Consider the following 21,434-nt stretch of genomic DNA (forward strand, 5'->3'; position numbering starts at 1 on the left):
CAACTCCTTTCAGTACAACAAGCACAAAATGGAAAAACAAAATACAACCATCCTTTAAAATCTAAATTAATATGTCGATGTGGTAAATTTCACATGTTCTTTTAAATATGGCTAGCCCAGCTGTAGGGATGGAAATGTTGGTTTGGTTCAGACTGAAATATCTCATTAACTGTTGAACTGAGTTTGATGAAATTTTGTATAGACATGAATGGTGTCCACAGGAGCATTTTCCGTCATGTTTGTTTGACCTACTTCTGACTGTCTATGTCTGTGTCATCGTGTGGCGTGAAATAGTGAAATATGTCTATGATCATCAGTTTATTTTGGATGTAATGTAACAAAGACTTTCGCTATGAGAAATACTGGCTGGGAGGTAAATCAGCTGAGCACGCTTGGCCTGCTAGTGGATCAAAAGGAGACCACATTCTTGCCTCCCCCGTCAATGCTAGTCACTCGTTGACATGCAAGAGCTGTCTACATCGAACTGAGATGTGTACTTTTCTCTCTAAATGCACTTTAATGCACTGTTCTAAGTGCTAGTTCTTTTTTTTGTTTTTTTTCTCTTGGGATTTATATGTTTTAATAATTTTTTTAAAGGGAATTTTTAGATAAACAGTATATCTTTATCCTTTCTGTTGTTGTTGCATTGCTGTGGGCTGGAAGGAACAGCATTTTGTTTTTTTGTGTATACAAATACACAAGAAAATGACAAGAAACTAAATCTTGAAATCTTGAAATCTTGAAATTTTGTAGTGGTCAGACTAGCATTTGACACAACAAGTGCATAATCGTAAATTTAAACTAATTAGCTTGGAGAAATGTGATTTTAGGGTTATTTTGGGTCATACAGTCCCAGATAGCATACGGAAGTGGGCCACTTCAGGCAATGATGTGGCATCGCTGGCCTTCTTCTGGCCCAGATGAAAATGGATGTGAGCCTCAAATGACCCACATGTAAAATAGCAAATATGACCTAAATATCCCAAATCAAATGTGAGCCTTTTTTGGTAAAGATGCGGTGCTCTCAGGTATGTTTATTATGGATGTGGGCCAGTTCTGGTCTATCTGGTCTGTTCTTGGTTGACATATGGCTTGCTAGTGGCCCAGATCTGGGAAACAGGAGTGGATCACCCAACTAAGTGGCATCATTCCACGCAGTATGTGGGCCAGGTGAAAATGCCAAAAGTGTCAGGTGTGGGCCGGATCTGGGCCATATCAATTTTGTTATCTGGGGTACTATCAAATTCTTGTCGTTACTCTGCACTGTGTGGTATTCCTGAATTAAAAATGACATTTCTCTGAGATGGAAAGCAGTTATGCAAAAATGTGGCCTACATTTAGTCCCCCAGACTCATGTGACATCAACTTAACCTGTTCAGAAGTAGTGAGACATAGGTGGAAGTCTGACCATGAGGCCGTTGATGGAAAATCCCCTTTGGCCGTCTGGTTTCAGATTCCACCTCAGTGGTTTTGTTTTGCTTTTGTTAAGTTCAAAGCAGAGTTAGTTTGAGCACTGTTTGAATGTGTGTGGTTTGTTTTTGGGTCATGAATGTAGAAAAAAATGAACACATGACAACAATAAGCACTCTGTCATTTTCAGAAAACAGCGTATCCTCCTCAAAGTAGTCTACTATCTATTAGAAAAATGAGAAAGGAGAAAATAGAACTACATTGTTCATCTGGTTACCCAATTAGTGACTATACATTTAATTTTTGCTAACATTAAATTGGTATAATCTTAGCAAGCACCTAACAGCCACAAGAGAGCATCCTTCACTTGTGCTTGCAAGTCAGGTTTAAAGATTATTTTTGGATGACTGTTTTCTCTTGAATTACACATCAGTGAATACTAGCGTTAGTCTGGCCTGGTCTATACCTACACCTTGTTTATCCCACTTGCATTTCATGATAAATAATGGCCTTCTATCTAAAGCACATAACAATTGAAGTTTATTCAAATATGTAGACAAGTTGATTAAGATATGTTGGCTGCTGAGCCCCAAAAGACAGAGTGGTTATGTTGGTTATCTTAGCTCAACCCAAGTGTGTTTCTAAGCTGTAGGTTGCTGCAAATATACTGTATTTTGTTGCCAAGCTGTACTAAAACCTGAGACATAATAGATGATTTGTTACATGCTGTTTTCAGGTACTTTTTTGTGATAAACCCTGAGAGGAGAACAATGGCCAGTCAGAGGAAAAAATGCCCAAAGAAGACAAACAAGCTGACCGTGAATCCCCATCACCACGCAGGCTTCATAAAGGGAAGTTAAATGTCCTTCTTGTTTAAAATTTTTCTCTCTGTCATTCAATTGTTTCTCTTTATCTTTCTCTCACCCTGCTCAATTTTCATGCTTGTTTCTTTCTCACTCAGGACATTTGTGTTATCCTGCAATCTGTTTGTTTGTGCTTTTATATTTTTTTAAACAGTAGTTTGCAAAGCAGCTGCTGTTTAGACTCATGACTAAGTTTTGCTGGCAGCTCAAGATATTATAATTAACAGATTTACATTGACTCATATTGAAAGGGCATGAACCTTCAGAATTAATTTTTCAAATACATACTTGAATATATTTGGTATATTTGAAAGCTTCTGAATAAATTTTCAGTTCCATAAAGCTGTTACTTGTCATATCCTCTTTTGTGATAGATGTTAAGGGTTACGTGTATCAGACCAGGCGTACACGTGTTTTTCTAAAGTGATCTAAGGGTGATGTGATGAGGTGGAAATTATATAAGCTGAGAGACAGAATCTTTTAGTAAAACATTGTTTGATTTGGTTGATAACTAGCAGCACTTATTGTGTGTGTTTTTATGCGTTTGGTGACGAAATGTATGGAAAGACTTATGGTGAGCAGGCTGACTTGCAATTTGCATACAGACAACATAGAGGCACTGATGATGCAATCAATAGCTTAGTGCATATGGTCACGTAACACCAGGAGAAACCAAAGGCCTATGTTAGACTATTGTTTGTTGATTTCAGCTCTGCATTCAATACCTTGCAGCCACACATATTACTCAACAAATTAAATCAGTTCAGCGTCAACCCATTCATCATTAGGCGGTATCATGCATTTCTTACCAACTGCACCCAGCAAGTCAGAGTGAACATAACTGTCTCTGAGCTCACAACCATCAGTACTGGAGCGCCCCAAGGGTGTGTTAGCTCACCTGTGCTGTTCACTCTCTACACAAATGAATGTACCAGCCATACTGAAAATGTACACATTATTAAATTAAATCTGATGACAATACCATTCTGGGGCTCATGCAAACTAATTCTGATGTTCAGATGTATAAGTCTATCATCCATAACACCATCTTATCCTCAACACAAAAAAAAACACAGAGGAAATGGTGGTTGACCCCAAGTCTTTCAGTGATCATTCACCAGTGGTCATCCACGACCATATCATGGCGCAGGTGGACTCCTAAAGGTACCTGGGCATCAAACATGGACAACAAACCAGAGGCTGCACTTCCTGAGAAGGCTCAGAAGCTTCGGTGTGACCCAGGAAGTGCAGCTTCTCTTCTATCATGCAGTAGTAGAGAGCCTCCTGCACTATGGTATCTCTGCATGGTTTGGTAACTTGACAGTTCAGTCAAAGGCCCAAATCAACAGACTAATACAGACAGCCATGAAGATTATGGGAGTTCGTCAACATCTCAGTCTTCAGGATATTTTTCAGCAAACCATAATCAGACAGGCACAAAAAATCATCTCAGATCCAACTCATGTTCTTCACCCTGACATCAGCTCCTCCCATCAAACAGACGGTACAGAGTTATCTTAAACAGGCACAACCCTTTCAAACACCCATTGATTAATCGTTTTTGTGTGATTCATTTTATTATTCTACATACAATTATTAATTTACATAGGAGTCAACATTGCATAATATTATTCTTATTTGATCCTTAGTTGTGTTACATCTTGTAAAGTTTACATATGAGAGATACAAACTAATAATTGATTATACATATCTGAGATATCACTGCCGACGATGGTTTACAGTCCAGTGATGAATTATTGATATGGATGCTGTAGAGAGCCGCACAGCCGCGCGTAATGACTGTTTTGGCTGTTTGAGAACCTCACCGGTGCAGCACAATCTGTGAAACTGCGGTGCAGCGAATTGATATGAAAAAGGGCTGATTAAGGGCGTGTCTTTATCCATTCATGGCTCATTGTAGGAGTGTAAATGAGGCTCGTGCACGTGCGCCTAGTTCCACAATGAAAACACAATTTTATAAACCTGACAAAAAGAGTGTGTCTGCATATTTCTGGCTTTGTGCGTGCGTGTGAGTTTTACGCACGTGTAAACGCCTTAATGTTGCAAGGTTAGTGAGTGTTTTAAAGTCTGTTTAAAATGAGAATGTTGACGAGTGAAAAGGAGTCCAAAGCGTCTCTAGTTACTGCAGAAATAGAAAATGTCAAACTGCCAAATACCACTGTGACAAATGATCAGGAGCTCAATAAGATAAAAAGGCAGTCTTATAAATGCTAACTGCCGGAGAAAATATTTTTTGACCGCTTCCAAGAGCCTGTTAGGAGAGTGTGGAACTGGTAAACTTAAAACAACGTGTATTAATACTTACACTGTACGGTGTTCAGCTTCTTGTGCTGCTTATCACATAGCGCTAATTGTCAGTTAATGTTAGTTAACGGGTTATCTGTTAATGTACAGATAATCTGTTATCTGTTAATACAGCCTTTATTGCTTTATTGCTATTATTGTCACACATTAACTTTATTGCGGGGGCAGGAGAAATCTTGCTGATGTCCTGCGTCATGACGGAGACACCGGGAAATGTCGTGTCTGTTTACATGCTGCGTCACAAGTAGTTTTAAATGAGGAAATCTGCAACTTCCTTTTAAGGGTACAACGTCCAGTTCAAAACAGGGCATGCCAAACTGTTTGGCCGTTGTATAATCCTTGCCCTTTTTGGCTTTTTGTTACAGTTCAGAAAGTTTGCAATAACACAATAAAGGACATATGACAGTAAGCAAGGGGAGAGGAAAATATCATGGAGAACTGAGAGGTCTTAACACTTGTTTTACTGAAAAACTTCACACATCAAAGGGACACGATACTGTATATGAATGCCTAGTGTGATATCCTGTTATTCTTAGCGCAGCATATCAATTTTTCTCACGTACAGCTCAACCCCTTGAGCATAGATGGCAGAGCATTGTTAAAATTTGATAGAATAAGGTTGCGTGTAAAGACTAGAAACAGGGTGCAGAGGCAGTTTCCGCTCACAAAAATCCAAAGATCCTGTTTTCATGAACGAAGGCCCAGACACCTTGACGCATGACTAAATAAATACCATAGTTGCTGCATTAGTGGTTAACATTAACCCATGAAATCAGTTCAAAGAAGAGCACTGCTGCACTACTGCATATTGTTGGCTAGTAGGCTACTCCTAAATATAGCTTACAATTCCAATAATACATTGGGTTTATGTGGTGTCCATTAGTGAAAAGTGAGAATATAATGATAGTATAATACATGTCCGCTATGATATTGCTTTAATGACCTTACAGTATTCTTGTTGGGAGTTATCCTTAATAATTTTTCCAATGTTCATGCAAGGAATTTAACTTGAATAAAATTTTGCAGGCTATGCTACGTAGTTTCCAGAAACATTAACAAACTACTCTTAACTATTTCTATCAGTAAAACCTATGCAACCTGGTATCACACCAAAGCATGTAATACACCTGCTGGTCCACTGTATCAGTGACTATGTTTACACGCACAAAATATTCAGGTTTTTGCCCTTATTCCAAAAAGGACAATATTCCCACTAAGCTGTTTACATGGCTATTGAAAATGAATATTCCACTAATATTCCCGTTTACATGCAGCCGTGCATACTCTGATCAAAATAGGAATAGGAATAGGTATGTACAGTATGTAAATAATATGTGATCTTAGCTGTTCTGAGCACAGTTTGTATACAAGTGAAGACACTGCACTTTGGTCTGGATGAGACACTTGTTGTATATGAGTTGTGCGCTGACTTTATATGTCCTGTGATTCTTAAATAGTCTACACAATTACAAATTTTGCCTTAAGTGTTTTTTTTTCATTATTTATTTAACCCTCTGGCATGTTTGAATGTCCAGTGGAAGGGGAGGGACTTTGCCTCTCTATACATGCCTGTACTTTTCATGCCTAGACAAGGCAAATGTGACACTGACACAGTGTCCTCTAGTGGATCAACAGGTGTATTACATGTTTTGGCATGATACTGTTACCTGACGTGCTAGATGTTATGTTACACAGAACCATCTGATAAGTCGTCCTTGGAAACTGTTTGGAAAAGGGCAGGCACTTTCAAAAAATACTCGGCAGGCGATTGGATGAACCATCTGTCTATCACCGTCTATCACCATCTTACACTGCAAGGCAGCTGAATTCATGAGATAACGAGATCAGCAAGAATCCTCAAAGGACACTGACAGTGGTTCGGACACATTGAAGCCTAACAAGATGGATTCTCGCATGACCTTGTAATGTCATGATCTCAAGAATCCAACTGCCTTGCAAGCTAAATGATACTGGTCTGACCTGTAAACTTGAGAGTCCAGCTGAGGGCGATACAGCCCAGTTTGACAAAGTGGACGATAAAAAGCTTTCCCAGTCAATGAATTAATAATGACATGTCCCTGCAGTCACTTGATGAAATCAATTTGAGATGGGAGTTATGGGTCATTGAATGAATAAGTGCATTAACACAATTTAGGCTCACTGCAGACTATTTCTGAACAACAATGAGCCACTCTTCAAACTGTAACTTACTAAAGTAACACTACTTAAATCAATAGTATATTTACCTGATTTGCCTCTTCATATAATGAAATATTTTTTACATCACATTTTAGCAGTTATAAAACTTAAGACTTTATGTAAACTTTATTGAGACTAAACAAATTATTTTGAGTGTTATGTTATGCTCTTAAATTTGTTTTCAAATGGAAACATGGATGGTTTATCAATGCTTTTTAGAGGGCAAGAAAACAACCATTGCACACACATGCATCAGGGTGTGCCTGTGCCTGTTGGGCAATATCTGGTCTTTAAAAGAAGGGAAGTCTGCAATAACTGCTTCACTCTCAAAGCAGACAACAGACATCTATCGCTGTCCGCTCAACAGGTGAGGATTTTACATAATTTTGTAATTTCAGACCATTTTGAAGACACAGACATTTGACATTGTGGGTATCAAGATGAGTTCAAGTACTGAGAGGGTTCATTTAAAAGTATAATCCAAAACAATAGTAATAAACAGCTATTTCTGTCATCTGATAGCATTATAAAAATGTTTCAAATGTCTAACTGCAACTCTTATATATGGTTTGAATTACTTAAAAAGGTCTTTTAATTTATTTTTTCTTGGAAGGGGAGGGACTTTGCCTCTCTATACATATACTTATTAACAGCTTATTTACAGTGGCTGAGAGAGCTCAAGGCACCACAACTTAAGAAAACACAGGAAAATATATGTGTTGTGCATCATTTGACACACATTATTAATGCATTTTTAATGATAAATTGATAGTGTTATTAAATATGTCTCATTAGAAAGTCATACCTATAGACTAAAGGTAGATTTAGTAAATGTATGAAATGTAAAAATGTATGTAAAAGTATGATTCAAAACAATAGTAATAAACAGCTATTTCTGTCATCTGATAGCATTATCAAAACATTTCAAAAACATGTCAAAACATGTCTAACTGCAACTCTTATATATGCTTTGAATTGCTTAAAAATGTCTTTTAATTTAATTTTTAAAAATCAATTTAATCTTTTAAGCAATAAAAGAATTATTTATAACTCCACAACCTTGCTGCATGTCACGGTAGGTCAAACATTTATTTCATGACAAATTAACATAGTTCAAAACCACAGTGCGGTACTTTCCAATCTGATGTTATGGTGCAGAGCCTCTAAGGAATAATTAATTAACTACAAGGATGTGTTGAAACAGATTCTTATGAGGCATATTTAATAACACTATCAATTTATCATACCTGTGTTTTCTTAAGTTGTGGTGCCTTGAGCTCTCTCAGCCACTGTAAATAAGCTGTTAATAAGAACAGGTTCAGCTGGTGTTCATCCTCCTCCAGCATGTCACTTCTTTTGTCCTTTTGAGTAGCTCTTTATCAGATAGACCGCTTCAATGGACGGCAGAGGTTACTGTCGTGGAAGAAAGTGTGCGGTGTGCTTTATCAGGAACTACACCTCTACAAGTGTGACTCTTTTTGTGTGGTTGAACATAGGATGAAGAAGAAGTTGATCCTTGATGTAGACACAGGGGTGGATGATGCTATGGGCATCATGGTGGCCCTTGCCGACCCCAATACGGAGATTTTGGGGATCACCTGCTGCCATGGCAACACAATTCTGGAGAACGTCCTCAAGAACACTCTCCGAGTCCTGAAAGAGTGCAACAGGCTGGATGTAAGTAGCCCTTGTACATGGTTGTATCGACTGCTTGGTTGTGATTGGCTGATTTGATTTAGGGGGTTTGTTGGGGTTAATATTAGGGTTAACAACAAGGACTGGGTGACATCCCAGTACATAAGCAGTCCAGTATCTATATGCTGGTTTTCTACTTTTGGTCATTTTCCTGATTTAACTAAAGCTTTGGAGATATGACCCATACATGATGCTACTGTATATAAAGCCAACATATCATACTCTACAGATCCCTGTGTATCCTGGCTGCTCATGCCCACTGCTGGCCCGTAAACAATATGCTGGAGATTTCCACGGGAAGGACGGGCTGGGCGACGTCCCTGATCCAAATGCTCCAGGCCTGGAGCTGCTGCAGAAGAAGAAAGCTGTGCAGGCCATGATCGATATTGTCAAAGAGAACCCTGGAGAAGTGAGACAAACATGAAGACAGTCATTTATAAATGAATAAAGTGAATGAATGATATTGACTGCATTAGATACACAAGACACACACACACACCACGCCATTAAAAGATCATAGAAGAAGAAATATGTGTTGATTTGTTGCTGCTGTCTAAAGGTGACTCTGGTGGCCACGGCCCCTCTCACTAACCTGGCTGTCGCAGTGCAACTGGACCCTTACTTCCCTCAGAGACTGAAGGCACTCTACATCATGGGAGGCAACACTGAATGTACGTTACCTGTCAATCACTTCAAAACATGCTCTCAATCTGTTCGTCTGGATGAGTCTTTTATTCTCCTTTTGTGTGATCTGCAGCCAGAGGTAACACCACAGTATGTGGAGAGTTTAACTTCGTGGCTGACCCCGAGGCTGCCTACATTGTGTTGGACCGCTACACCTGTCCCACCTACATCGCTACCTGGGAGTTCACCTGCAGAATGAGCCTGCCGTGGGTGAGGCTGAACACACAACTTGAAGATCTTTAAATATAATTATACACAATCAGCATTATCCAAAGATTAACCCAAAGTTGGTCCAGATTGATAAAGCAATACAGTTTCAGCTAAATAACGGGGTAAAGACCTCCTTACTTTACTATATATATTAACACAGAATTTATGTTTAATATATCATGTGAAAATAAATCAAATAATTCCCTTTCAGAGAGCCTTTATTTGCATAGTGAACACTCTCTGTTTTTCCTCCTCAGTCTTTCTGTGACCAGTGGCTGGCCCAAGACACTGAGAAGGCAGCCTTTCTGAAAAAGATTACAGCCCTATCCTTCAAGGTAAGAGATTATAATGATATGAGGGGGGAAACATATCATTTACCTTTCTGACAATTGTCAAGAAGCATCAGAAAATGTCTGCTTTTAATACTATGTCATTAATTATAAGGTAGCAAGCATGGAACCTCAATCTCAGTAGGGTTACTATGCAATGACTATTATGCAGTGTTTTTACAGCACAACTTCAAGGTACCCAAATGTTCAAAACTCCATTAAAATTTGCTTTCTATTAAATTATGAATATACAACATCTCACATGTGTTTACAAAGGTCTTTTTGGGGCTCAAGCAGAATGCCCCCAGCAAATTACAATTTATTACAACTAAAATCGTGAAAAGTGCAAACAAACAGGACATATTGCAGCAGATTTTGTTATGGGACTCACAAATTCAAATTTCTGGGCACCGCTGTGGTGCTTTCAGTGTCATTTGATTCTGTGTCACAACATGTCTGAATGTCTCTTCATGATGTATTGTTACTGCAGAGAGCTCAGTCAAAGGACTATCAAAAGGAGATCATAGCAGGCAAAGGGTTCAACTCCTGTGACACCTACGCCATGGCTGCCGCCATCGATGACACACTCATAACAGAGAGTGAAGAGGTGAGAGACAACTGCTTTTTATCTGTTTACATTACAAAACATATCAGTTCAGATCATTTTCCAACAAATTCTCATGTTCCTCCTCCAGGTTGCAGTGTCCGTGGAGTTGGAGGGGACCTACACCCGAGGCATGATGGTGCTGGACTACATGGAGCTGCTGAAAAAGAAACACAAGGCCTTCATCATGAAGAAAATTGACTCGGAGAAGTTCAAGCAAATGTTGATGAATTCATTGAAGTAGAAAGATATTTTAACAAGCGAGAGCCATGAATTTTGTTCACTAAAAGAAAAAGCAAAGCAGCATTTTTTTCCTGTTTTCTTTCTTTTTTTTCATTCATTTTTCAGCATTTGTAATGGTTTTATCATTTTGTCTACAACTTGACAGGTGCATTTACAGTCAGCGAGAATTATGTGAGAAGTGAAAATGTATTTCATTTTCACGACTACATTTAGAGGTTTGGTTAAAGCAGTTTCTATATCCTCATGGGATGAGGTCTAAAAGCAAAATGAAACTTGTGGAAATAAATTGCTTCCAGACAGCCCTTTTAAGTGGTTTGGACACAAAAGGGAACTTGAAGCCTGACAAGTTGGATTTTCACATGACCTTGTAATGTCATGATCTCAAGAATCCAGCTGCCTTGCAAGCTAAATGATACTGGTCTGACCTGTAAACTTGAGAGTCCAGGTGAGGGCAATACAGCCCAGTTTGACAAAGTGGACGATAAAAGGCTTTCCCAGTCAATGAATTAATAATGACATGTCCCTGCAGTCACTTGATGAAATCAATTTGAGATGGGAGTTATGGGTCATTTAATGAATAAGTGCATTAACACAATTTAGGCTCACTGCAGACTATTTCTGAACAACAATGAGCCACTCTTCAAGCTGTAACTTACTAAAGTAACACTACTTTAATCAATAGTATATTTACCTGATTTGCTTCTTCGTATAATAAAATATTTTTACATCACATTTTAGCAGTTATAAAACTTAAGACTTTATGTAAAGTTTATTGAGACTAAACAAATTATTTTGAGTGTTACATTACGCTCTTAAATTTGTTTTCAAATGGAAACATGGATGGTTTATCAATGCTTTTTAGAAGGCAAGAAAACAACCTTTGCATCAGGGTGTGCCTGTTGCACTCGCAATATCTGGTCTTTAAAAGAAGGGAAGTCTGCAATAACTGCTTCACTCTCAAAGCAGACAACAGACATCTATCGCTGTCCGCTCAACAGGTGAGGATTTTACATAATTTTGTAATTTCAGACCATTTTGAAGACAGACATTTGACATTGTGGGTATCAAGATGAGTTCAAGTACTGGGAGGGTTCATTTAAAAGTATAATCCAAAAAAATAGTAATAAACAGCTATTTCTGTCATCTGTTAGCATTATAAAAATGTTTCAAATGTCTAACTGCAACTCTTATATATGTTTTGAATTGCTTAAAAAGGTCTTTTAATTTATTTTTTCTTGGAAGGGGAGGGACTTTGCCTCTCTATACATATACTTATTAAAAGCTTATTTACAGTGGCTGAGAGAGCTCAAGGCACCACAACTTAAGAAAACACAGGAAAATATATGTGTTGTGCATCATTTGACACACATTATTAATGCATTTTTAATGATAAATTGATAGTGTTATTAAATATGTCTCATTAGAAAGTGATACCTACAGATTAAAGGTAGATTTACTGGTAGAATTACTTATTGCGCAGTGCTCTCATTTCCTGCTCTGTATGGCAATATTTTCATACACATATACTCTGTTTCAACACGTCCTTGTACTTAATTAATTAATCCTTAGAGGCTCTGCACCTTGAACTCAAATTAATCTTTTAAGCAATAAAAGAATTATTTATAACTCCACAACCTTGCTGCATGTCACGGCAGGTCAAACATTTATTTCATGACACACTCATTTTGTGCAAATAAACATAGTTCAAAACCACAGTGCGGTACTTTCCAATCTGATGTAATGGTGCAGAGCCTCTAAGGAATAATTAATTAACTACCATACTGTGTTTTGAACTATGTTTATGTTTATTTGCACAAAATGAGTATATAATAATAATAATAATGAATTCTACCAGTAATTCTACCTTTAGTCTATAAGTATCACTTTCTAATGAGGCATATTTAATAACACTATCAATTCATCATACCTGTGTTTTCTTAAGTTGTGGTGCCTTGAGCTCTCTCAGCCACTGTAAATAAGCTGTTAATAAGAACAGGTTCAGCCGGTGTTTATCCTCCTCCAGCATGTCACTTCTTGTGTCCTTTTGAGTAGCTCTTTATCAGATAGACCGCTTCAATGAACGGCAGAGGTTACTGTCGTGGAAGAAAGTATGCGGTGTGCTTTATCAGGAACTACACCTCTACAAGTATGACTCTTTTTGTGTGGTTGAACGTAGGATGAAGAAGAAGTTGATCCTTGATGTGGACACAGGGGTGGATGATGCTATGGCCATCATGATGGCCGTGGCAGACCCCAGTGTGGAAATTTTGGGGATCACCTGCTGCCATGGCAACACAATTCTGGAGAACGTCCTCAAGAACACTCTCCGAGTCCTGAAAGAGTGCAACAGGCTGGATGTAAGTAGCCCTTGTACATGGTTGTGTCGACTGCTTGGTTGTGATTGGCTGATTTGATTTAGGGGGTTTGTTGGGGTTAATATTAGGGTTAACAACAAGGACTGGGTGACACCCCAGTACATAAGCAGTCCAGTATCTATATGCTGGTTCTCTACTTTTAGTCATTTTCCTAATTTAACTAAAGCTTTGGAGATATGACCCGTATAAGATGCTACTGTATATAAAGCCCAACATATCATACTCTACAGATCCCTGTGTATCGTGGCTGCTCACGCCCACTGCTGGCCCGTAAAATACATGCTGGAGATTTCCACGGGAAGGACGGGCTGGGCGACGTCCCTGATCCAAATGCTCCAGGCCTGGAGCTGCTGCAGAAGAAGAAAGCTGTGCAGGCCATGATCGATATTGTCAAAGAGAACCCTGGAGAAGTGAGACAAACATGAAGACAGTCATTTATAAATGAATAAAGTGAATGAATGATATTGATTGCATTAGATACACAAGACACACACACCACGCCATTAAAAGATCATAGAAGAAGAAATATGTGTTGATTTGTTGCTGCTGTCTAAAGGTGACTCTGGTGGCCATGGCCCCTCTCACTAACCTGGCTGTCGCAGTGCAACTGGACCCTTACTTCCCTCAGAGACTGAAGGCACTCTACATCATGGGAGGCAACACTGAATGTACGTTACCTGTCAATCACTTCAAAACATGCTCTCAATCTGTCTGTCTGGATGAGTCTTTTATTCTTCTTTTGTGTGATCTGCAGCCAGAGGTAACACCACAGTATGTGGAGAGTTTAACTTCGTGGCTGACCCCGAGGCTGCCTACGTTGTGTTGGACCGCTACACCTGTCCCACCTACATCGCTCCCTGGGAGTTCACCTGCAGAATGAGCCTGCCGTGGGTGAGGCTGAACACACAACTTGAAGATCTTTAAATATAATTATACACAATCAGCATTATCCAAAGATTAACCCAAAGTTGGTCTGGATTGATAAAGCAATACAGATTCAGCTAAATAACGGGATAAAGACCTCCTTACTTTATTGTATATATTAACACAGAATTTATGTTTAATATATCATGTGTAAATAAATTAAATAATTCCCTTTCAGAGAGCCTTTATTTGCATAGTGAACACTCTCTGTTTTTCCTCCTCAGTCTTTCTTTGACCAGTGGCTGGCCCAAGACACTACGAAGGCAGCCTTTATGAAAAAGATTTCGGCCCTATCCTTCAAGGTAAGAGATTATAATGATATGAGGGGGGAAACATATCATTTACCTTTCTGACAATTGTCAAGAAGCATCAGAAAATGTCTGCTTTTAATACTATGTCATTAATTATAAGGTAGCAAACATGGAACCTCAATCTCAGTAGGGTTACTATGCAATGACTATTATGCAGTGTTTTTACAGCACAACTTCAAGGTACCCAAATGTTCAAAACTCCATTAAAATTTGCTCTTTATTAAATTATGAATATACAACATCTCACATGTGTTTACAAAGGTCTTTTTGGGGCCTCAAGCAGAATGCCCCCAGCAAATTACAATTTATTACAACTAAAATCGTGAAAAGTGCAAACAAACAGGACATATTGCAGCAGATTTTGTTATGGGTCACAAATTCAAATTTCTGGGCACCGCTGTGGTTCAGTGCTGATATGATATGATGTTTCTATGTCACAACATGTCTGAATGTCTCTTCATGATGTATTGTTACTGCAGAAACCTCAGTCAGAGAACTATCAAAAGATCATAGCCTATGATTTCAACCCCTGCGACGCCTACGCCATGGCTGCCGCCATCGATGACACTCTCATAACAGAGAGTGAAGAGGTGAGAGACAACTGCTTTTTATCTGTTTACATTTCAACATGTCAGTTCAGATCATTTCCCAAGAAATTCTCATGTTCCTCCTCCAGGTTGCAGTGTCCGTGGAGTTGGAGGGGACCTACACCCAAGGCATGATGGTGCTGGACTACACGGGGCTGCTGAAAAAGAAACACAAGGCCTTCATCATGAAGAAAATTGACTTGGAGAAGTTCAAGCAAATGTTGATGAATTCACTGAAGTAGAAAGATATTTTAACAAACGAGAGCCATGAATTTTGTTCTCTAAAATATGATTTTCTTCGATTTTTTTCGTTCATTTTTCAGCATTTGTAATGGTTTTATCATTTTGTCTACAACTTGACAGGTGCATTAAGAAGAGTTATTTCATTTACCATAAAGGGTTTGATTTATTTGGTAACATGTCCATGTGAGGAAAGGGAACTTAAAGGAAGGAGGGATAGTGCAATATAAAAATAATATACAATGTAAAAATGAGACCTTTCCAGCTCTAGCACATTTGAATGCTGAAAACATTTGGTGAATAAAGCATGTATACTAGAGAAAACTGTCATGTGGACTTACAGTGAAGCTCCCACCTCGCTGTGTTTTGTCTATTTTTCTAATTTCCCATCCTCCATATCAGTTAACCACGAGCAAAACGCATAAAAAGCCTGCACAAGTAGTCTGCACAAAACAAGAAAGGAATTAATATAGATTTTCAGGTGGCATTCATATGTTAAAATCTTCGATGAATGCAGTCTGAGGAGTCAAAACATTGTTATGTAACTTAAACAAATCACATTTTATCCTTTAAACTTTTTTTAAGCATGTTTGCTTTGACCAAACAACAGCTTAAAATGTTCAAGGACAGATGCTTGTGATCATTTGTGTGTTGCATAACCTTCCCACACTTACCAGACTTACGCAGCGAGAAGTTTAACTTTACACACAAAAACACACTTGGAAAAGGGATAAACCTGCATGTGGCTGAATCTTTTTTGACCGGTAAGTTCATCTCTTTGTGCTCTGCCAGATTAATTTAGAACTGATCAAACAAGTCTGCTTGTGTGTTTGTCTGTATGTAGCCTAACTGTTTTTGTGAGTTTGCCACGTATCATAACATTTGGCAAATCCTTGTAAACTTAGTCACTGACTGGCACAAACCAGTACCTTCTCCAATCACTTCGGCAGCAGAGGGAGGAGGACAGGGTGGAGGACTACCTGCACAGAGAGCAGCTGCACACACACGCTGTACAGTGCCAGAAACAAGTTGTGATGAGGACAAGGAAAAACTATGAAATCAGGAGATAAACGGGAATAATTATCAATCGGGATGACTCAGCTCTGACCATGTAGATACACATGATAGATACACGCTCAGGTTCTTAAACAAAAACCAGATATCCCTTTAAACAAAGTGATAAACTAATGCTTTCAGACCCAAGTGTATCAAAAGGGATTGTTCAGTAGGTCATCCACTAGTTTCCAGCACAGGCATCCCTCTTTCAGCATACTCACAGTTTACATGCAAAGTCTGTGACCTTGTGCACCAAGTGCACGTTATCAGAGAGTGTCAGGATTCTCTGCACACATCAAAGACCTCCCTTCAGCTCCCCTCAGCTGTCTAACAAATAGGGTGGAGTGTCTGGCCAGAGCTGATTAAGAGAAGTTTATGGATTGTACTTCACTCATTGCTGTAGTTTCTGGACTCTTGTTTCATGTTTGCTGGTTTACTCTTTCCTGTACGTCCATGAGAATGTGAGTAATCAGTTATTATTTTGTTATTACAATTAGTGTTGCAGTAGTGATATAGTATTGTACTGTCTCATGTATAGTGACGGGACTGGAGCCTCATTCACTCATCATGACTGAGGTCTCATGTTTGGTATTAAGTAAACCAACACCTCCTTTATAGGGATCTTCTTAAGTCGGAGCATGAAAGTTAATTTTTGACTTTTGATTTGTGATTTGTAACAGTTTCAGAAGGTGTCAAATGATGTTGTCCTGCTAACAGGGGCTTAAGGTCAGAAAATGCTGACTGTATACACTATATGTCATTCTGGAGGGCAATTACAAGTAATATACTTATTTAGGTGTTTAATTTGGAGGACTTGTTGAGGTTGGGGGGACATATCAGCATCACTTCAGTGTCTTGTAGATTTTCACATCAGCTCTGGTAACAGCTAATGAGGATCCAAATAAATAAACAACTAGTCGACCCCAAGAAACAATTATGGAGCAGGTGTTGACTTAAATTAAAGCCCTTGATTAATTTATGTGCTGCAGCTGCGTCTGAGTGTGCTGGAGGACGACATTTACAAATGTAAACTCACAGCCAGATGGGTGATTTGGGTCACGTTCAAAGAGGAAACTGATTTATGTTCCCGTTTGAAGACCTGGATTATTTATCATCTCTCAATTTGAAGACTATGTTGTGTGCAAAACGTGGGAATATTGAAATTTTATCATCTTCTTTATAAAAATCCTCCCTTCCTTTTCTTTCAGATAAGATGAAGAAGAAGTTGATCCTTGATTTGGACACAGGGGTGGATGATGCTATGGCCATCATGGTGGCCCTGGCAGACCCCAATGTGGAAATTTTGGGGATCACCTGCAGCCATGGCAACACACCCCTGGAGAACGTCCTAAAGAACACACTACGAGTGCTGAAAGTCTGCAACAGGCTGGATGTAAGTATGTTCTGGCTACAGCTTGTATATGATACAGTGATGACTTCCTGTGTATCATGCATCATGAAGTGAAACCTGTAATACAGATCCCGGTATACCGCGGCTGCGCAGAGCCCCTGCTGGCCGGTAAACTCCACGCTGGAGATTTCCACGGGAAAGACGGGATGGGTGATGTCCCAGATGCAGATGCTCCTGGTCTGGAGCTGCTGCAGAAGGAAAAAGCCGTACAGGCCATGATCAAGATTATCAGTGAAAACCCTGAAGAGGTGAGTAGATAGTTGCTTGTTGTCATTTTCTGTTTTTGTCCTTTTGGATATTTGGGACAATATGGATGTCGCTACAATTTATTTAATATCTGATAATATAGGGGAGAACGGGGTAACATGAGCCACTTTTTACATTTGGTGATTTTACTGCAATAATCAGTGTTGGTACTTGCATATACAGCCACATGCATCACAATCATCCCATAGTCATCACCCTAACAGTTATTTTTAATTAATTCACTGCTGAGAATTAAGAGTTCAAGGCCAAATCCTTATCTGCCTATCCTCCCTGGACATTCCCTCTAAGGTTACAGTGACTGAGTCCCACACCTCACCTTTGATAGTACCTGTTAGGAACATTTTCACACAGGAAGCAGAGATCATAAAGTCTAACAATGAGCTTTTGACTATAAGTCAGTGTAACATAATCTTAAGACAATAACATAAGTGTATATGTTTCCATTTCAATGACAACGCCCCCATGCACAAGGCACGAAGGGTCACTGAATGGTTTGATGAGTGTGAAAATGATGTGAATCATATGCTATGGCCTTCACAGTCACCAGATCTCAACCTATTTGAACACCTATGGGAGATTTTGAACCGATGTGTTAGACAGCATTCTGCACCACCATTATCAAAATGAGGGAATATCTTTTGGATGAATGGTGTTCATCCCTCTGGAGTGAGAGGGACTTGTAGAATCAATGCCAAGGTGTATTGAAGCTGTTCTGGTGGCCCAACACCTTACTAAGACACTTATTGTTGGCTTTTCCTTTAATTTGCCACCCATCTGTATATACAGTTTGTGTGTGGCTTAAACTTAACATCAGTCAACAATTACGTATTTATTCATCAACATTGTAACAATTGTAACAGTGATCAAACATTTACATGAACAGGGTCTCTAGTCTCTAGAATATCAGAATATAATTTTTGGGGGTAAATTGAGCCATTGACTCAACTTGCCCCAATGTCACTGGCACGTTTTACCCCACAACTTCCATTTTGACAAAACTGTTTCATACAGTGGCTCAGATCCACAGTTATGCTAAGTTTATGACCTTGTTTTGTACCTTACACTGACTTACTCACTTAAATTAACATGTAATAATGTCCAAAAATGTATATTTTTTAATTAAGATACAAGACTGATAACTTTAGTAACATGATGAATTCACTTGGCATGACAAAAATCTTTTTTTTGCTCTGTTTTGCTGACCACTCTCTCCATGTCCAAGATGGATTGAGTAATGTGAACTATACTTTCTTAATTTGTGATCACATGATTACTTTTTCTTATGGTTACCTAGATAAAGGGGGTGGCTCATTTTACCCACTGGCTCTATTTACCCTGTTCTCCCCTATTGTAAGATTTATGATTAATTGGCCTTTTTGCCCTTGTTTCATTTTCTATGTTTCTAGTCTTTGCTATATGCTCTAACCTGGATGGTGATGTATATTCTTTGGGTTAGTTAAAGGTGCTCAGGTGTGCAGAGACTTTTTTTCAACTTTTTAAGCAGAATATTAACAGTAAATTAAAATATAGATTTCTCATTTAACAATACTGCAAGTATGGATTGTTTAGTGATTTTAGCTACTCAGTGGTTTAATAATCTGTTCTCTTTTCCCATATGAAAGTTTAGATGTTGTAAAGGGTAATTCTTTTTCATATAATGGTATCCATTATTTATATATTTAGTAAAAAGAGCATCTGATTTGGATTAATCTGATTGTTAACTGACTTTTCTCTCTTTTGTCTCTTTGCCTCACCAACTACTACAGCAGATGGTACATGATCAATACATTTAAAAGCTGTACTATTCTTTCTTGTGTTCTCTGTGTTCAGGTGAGTCTGGTCGCCACGGCGCCCCTCACTAACCTGGCCCTCGCTGTCAAACTGGAACCCTCCCTCCCTAAGAAACTGAAGGCGCTTTATATCATGGGAGGAAACACTGAATGTATGTTACCTGTCATACATTTTAAAACAAGTATGTTTTCTTTGATTCAGAATTATGACTGTGTGTTTCTTCTCTTGTGTGATCTGCAGCCAGAGGTAACACTACAGTATGTGGAGAGTTTAACTTTTTGGCTGACCCTGAGGCTGCCCACATTGTGTTGGACTGCTACACCTGTCCCACCTACATCGCCACCTGGGAGTTCAGCTGCAGGAACAGCCTGCCATGGGTGAGGAGGTTACCACACATCTGTAATTTAATGATGATGACCAGAGACACCAAACCTGAAAAAGCATAGAGCCAACAGTTTGAAACTGATAAAATAGACTTTAATAACACATAATTTCCTTATTTTAGTGTTGTGAGTATGAAAAACTGCTTCATTTATTTTCTGTCTTTGTCTTTTTCCCCCTCAGTCTTTCTGTGAAACTTGGCTGGCTCAAGACACAGACAAGGCTCGTTTCGTGGAGAAGATTTCCCGGCACACCAGGAAGGTACGAGTCTCTCCTAGGTGTGATATTTCAACAGACTGAGCAAGAATTTAGAAGAAATGTGTCCTCTTCACGTTGAATTGTTGTCTGTGCAGATGGTCCAAACTGAGCGGTATCAAAAGGAGCTGGTGGCAGGACCTGGGTTCAACTCCTGTGACACCTATGCTTTGGCTGCTGCCATCAACGACACTCTGGTGACAGAAAGCGAGCAGGTCAGAATGCTGCTTTTATCCCTTTAACATCAGATTTCTTCTTCAGATATGTCTCGATAAGATGTGACAAAATATACAGAATCTGATCAACACACTCCAGATGTGAAAGTATGACTAAATAGTTAAAATGCAGCACAGGTTTTCTGCTTCCACCAAACTCCATGAGCAGAAAAACTAAAAAGCCAGATGTCTCAGTCAGACACAACTTCCTGTGTTCCTCCTCCAGGTTGCAGTGTCAGTGGAGTTGGCGGGAACCCACACCCGAGGCATGATGGTGCTGGACTACATGGGCCTGCTGAATAAGAAACACAAGGCCTTCATCATGAAGAAAATTGACTCGGAGAAGTTCAAGAAAATGTTGATGGATGCACTGAAATAGCTTCTCTGAGCCACAGTATTATACTTTTTGCAATATACTGTTCATGCCACTCTGAAATACCCAAAATACAGTATTATGCCATTAATATATGCAGACAACATAAACAAGTGATACTGCATTCACTCTGTAGCATATGTATAACACACTATAGAAATGGGAATGTCTGTCAGTCCACCACTTTTTTCCAGACTGAAAAATCTCAACAATGATCACATTGATTGCCATGAAATATTGTACAGACATTCATTCATTCATTCATCTATGTCCCCCTGAGGATGAATTGTAGTAACGTTGGTGATCCCTTAACTTTTCATCTAGCACCAATGTCTCATTTTTTCGATTGGTGGTTGTTGTCTGGAAGTCAACAACTGCTTATGAACTCTATGCAACTATAAAACAACTATACATTCTCCAGTTTCTTTCTTAAAAACTTAGATGAGTCAGTACATGCTATGTGTACTGTCTCACAACTCAGAATGTTGTGGGAAATTTGTAATGGCTTCCAAAAAAGCTCTTAATTATGTCAGACCTTTTTTCAGGTATAGATGCTTCACCATGAATCTGCATCATAATGTGAAACAAACATCACTGTAATCCTGTGATATTCTAGCACTGAGGATCAACAGTGACACTGTCAGACTTAAGCATGTTACTACAAAATCCAATAAAGAACCATCCCT

The 21,434-nt window shown here is 38.9% G+C and overlaps 3 protein-coding genes across 8 annotated transcripts; all 3 read left to right on the top strand.

The window, feature by feature from the left end:
* Window positions 1-642: 642 nt before the first annotated feature.
* LOC122975992 (inosine-uridine preferring nucleoside hydrolase-like) lies at window positions 643-10,912 on the top strand. Of its 3 annotated transcripts, none has more exons than XM_044344213.1 (8): window positions 643-4,341; window positions 8,294-8,474; window positions 8,722-8,901; window positions 9,052-9,163; window positions 9,250-9,386; window positions 9,644-9,721; window positions 10,206-10,322; window positions 10,411-10,912. In XM_044344213.1, exons 2-8 carry the CDS (start codon window positions 8,295-8,297, stop codon window positions 10,561-10,563), a joined length of 957 nt encoding a protein of 318 aa, XP_044200148.1. In that variant the 5' UTR covers window positions 643-4,341; window position 8,294; the 3' UTR covers window positions 10,564-10,912. The 3 variants fall into 3 exon arrangements, with proteins under 3 accessions (XP_044200148.1, XP_044200149.1, XP_044200147.1); XM_044344214.1 differs by lacking the exon at window positions 643-4,341 and adding an exon at window positions 4,350-4,567; XM_044344212.1 differs by lacking the exon at window positions 643-4,341 and adding an exon at window positions 7,049-7,164.
* Window positions 10,913-12,720: 1,808 nt separating this feature from the next.
* LOC122976659 (inosine-uridine preferring nucleoside hydrolase-like) lies at window positions 12,721-15,530 on the top strand. Its single transcript, XM_044345247.1, has 7 exons — window positions 12,721-12,919; window positions 13,168-13,347; window positions 13,494-13,605; window positions 13,692-13,828; window positions 14,086-14,163; window positions 14,652-14,762; window positions 14,849-15,530. The coding sequence occupies exons 1-7, from the start codon at window positions 12,740-12,742 to the stop codon at window positions 14,999-15,001; spliced, it is 951 nt and encodes a 316-aa protein (XP_044201182.1). The 5' UTR covers window positions 12,721-12,739; the 3' UTR covers window positions 15,002-15,530.
* On the top strand, window positions 13,286-21,342 carry LOC122976657 (inosine-uridine preferring nucleoside hydrolase-like). 4 transcript variants are annotated; one of them, XM_044345246.1, is made up of 8 exons: window positions 13,286-13,347; window positions 17,264-17,448; window positions 17,535-17,714; window positions 19,564-19,675; window positions 19,765-19,901; window positions 20,089-20,166; window positions 20,259-20,375; window positions 20,602-21,342. In XM_044345246.1, exons 2-8 carry the CDS (start codon window positions 17,269-17,271, stop codon window positions 20,752-20,754), a joined length of 957 nt encoding a protein of 318 aa, XP_044201181.1. In that variant the 5' UTR covers window positions 13,286-13,347; window positions 17,264-17,268; the 3' UTR covers window positions 20,755-21,342. The 4 variants fall into 4 exon arrangements, with proteins under 4 accessions (XP_044201181.1, XP_044201179.1, XP_044201178.1 ...); XM_044345244.1 differs by lacking the exon at window positions 13,286-13,347 and adding an exon at window positions 15,689-15,763; XM_044345243.1 differs by lacking the exon at window positions 13,286-13,347 and adding an exon at window positions 16,000-16,516.
* The last annotated feature ends 92 nt before the right edge of the window (window positions 21,343-21,434 follow it).

This window comes from Thunnus albacares, chromosome 24 (assembly GCF_914725855.1).
Source record: "Thunnus albacares chromosome 24, fThuAlb1.1, whole genome shotgun sequence".
NCBI classification, from domain to species: Eukaryota; Metazoa; Chordata; class Actinopteri; order Scombriformes; family Scombridae; genus Thunnus; species Thunnus albacares.

What these genes read in the sequence shown, in the direction of transcription:
- LOC122976657 (XM_044345246.1), top strand. Translation starts at nt 17,269, where the DNA reads ATGAAGAAGAAGTTGATCCTTGATTTGGACACAGGGGTGGATGATGCT. An exon ending in CATGGGAGGAAACACTGAAT is followed by an intron (nt 19,676 to 19,764) that starts GTATGTTACCTG and finishes TGTGATCTGCAG; the next exon opens with CCAGAGGTAACACTACAGTA. An exon ending in TGGTGACAGAAAGCGAGCAG is followed by an intron (nt 20,376 to 20,601) that starts GTCAGAATGCTG and finishes TTCCTCCTCCAG; the next exon opens with GTTGCAGTGTCAGTGGAGTT.
- LOC122975992 (XM_044344213.1), top strand. Translation starts at nt 8,295, where the DNA reads ATGAAGAAGAAGTTGATCCTTGATGTAGACACAGGGGTGGATGATGCT. An exon ending in CATGGGAGGCAACACTGAAT is followed by an intron (nt 9,164 to 9,249) that starts GTACGTTACCTG and finishes TGTGATCTGCAG; the next exon opens with CCAGAGGTAACACCACAGTA. An exon ending in TCATAACAGAGAGTGAAGAG is followed by an intron (nt 10,323 to 10,410) that starts GTGAGAGACAAC and finishes TTCCTCCTCCAG; the next exon opens with GTTGCAGTGTCCGTGGAGTT.
- LOC122976659 (XM_044345247.1), top strand. Translation starts at nt 12,740, where the DNA reads ATGAAGAAGAAGTTGATCCTTGATGTGGACACAGGGGTGGATGATGCT. An exon ending in TCAAAGAGAACCCTGGAGAA is followed by an intron (nt 13,348 to 13,493) that starts GTGAGACAAACA and finishes TGCTGTCTAAAG; the next exon opens with GTGACTCTGGTGGCCATGGC. An exon ending in TCATAACAGAGAGTGAAGAG is followed by an intron (nt 14,763 to 14,848) that starts GTGAGAGACAAC and finishes TTCCTCCTCCAG; the next exon opens with GTTGCAGTGTCCGTGGAGTT.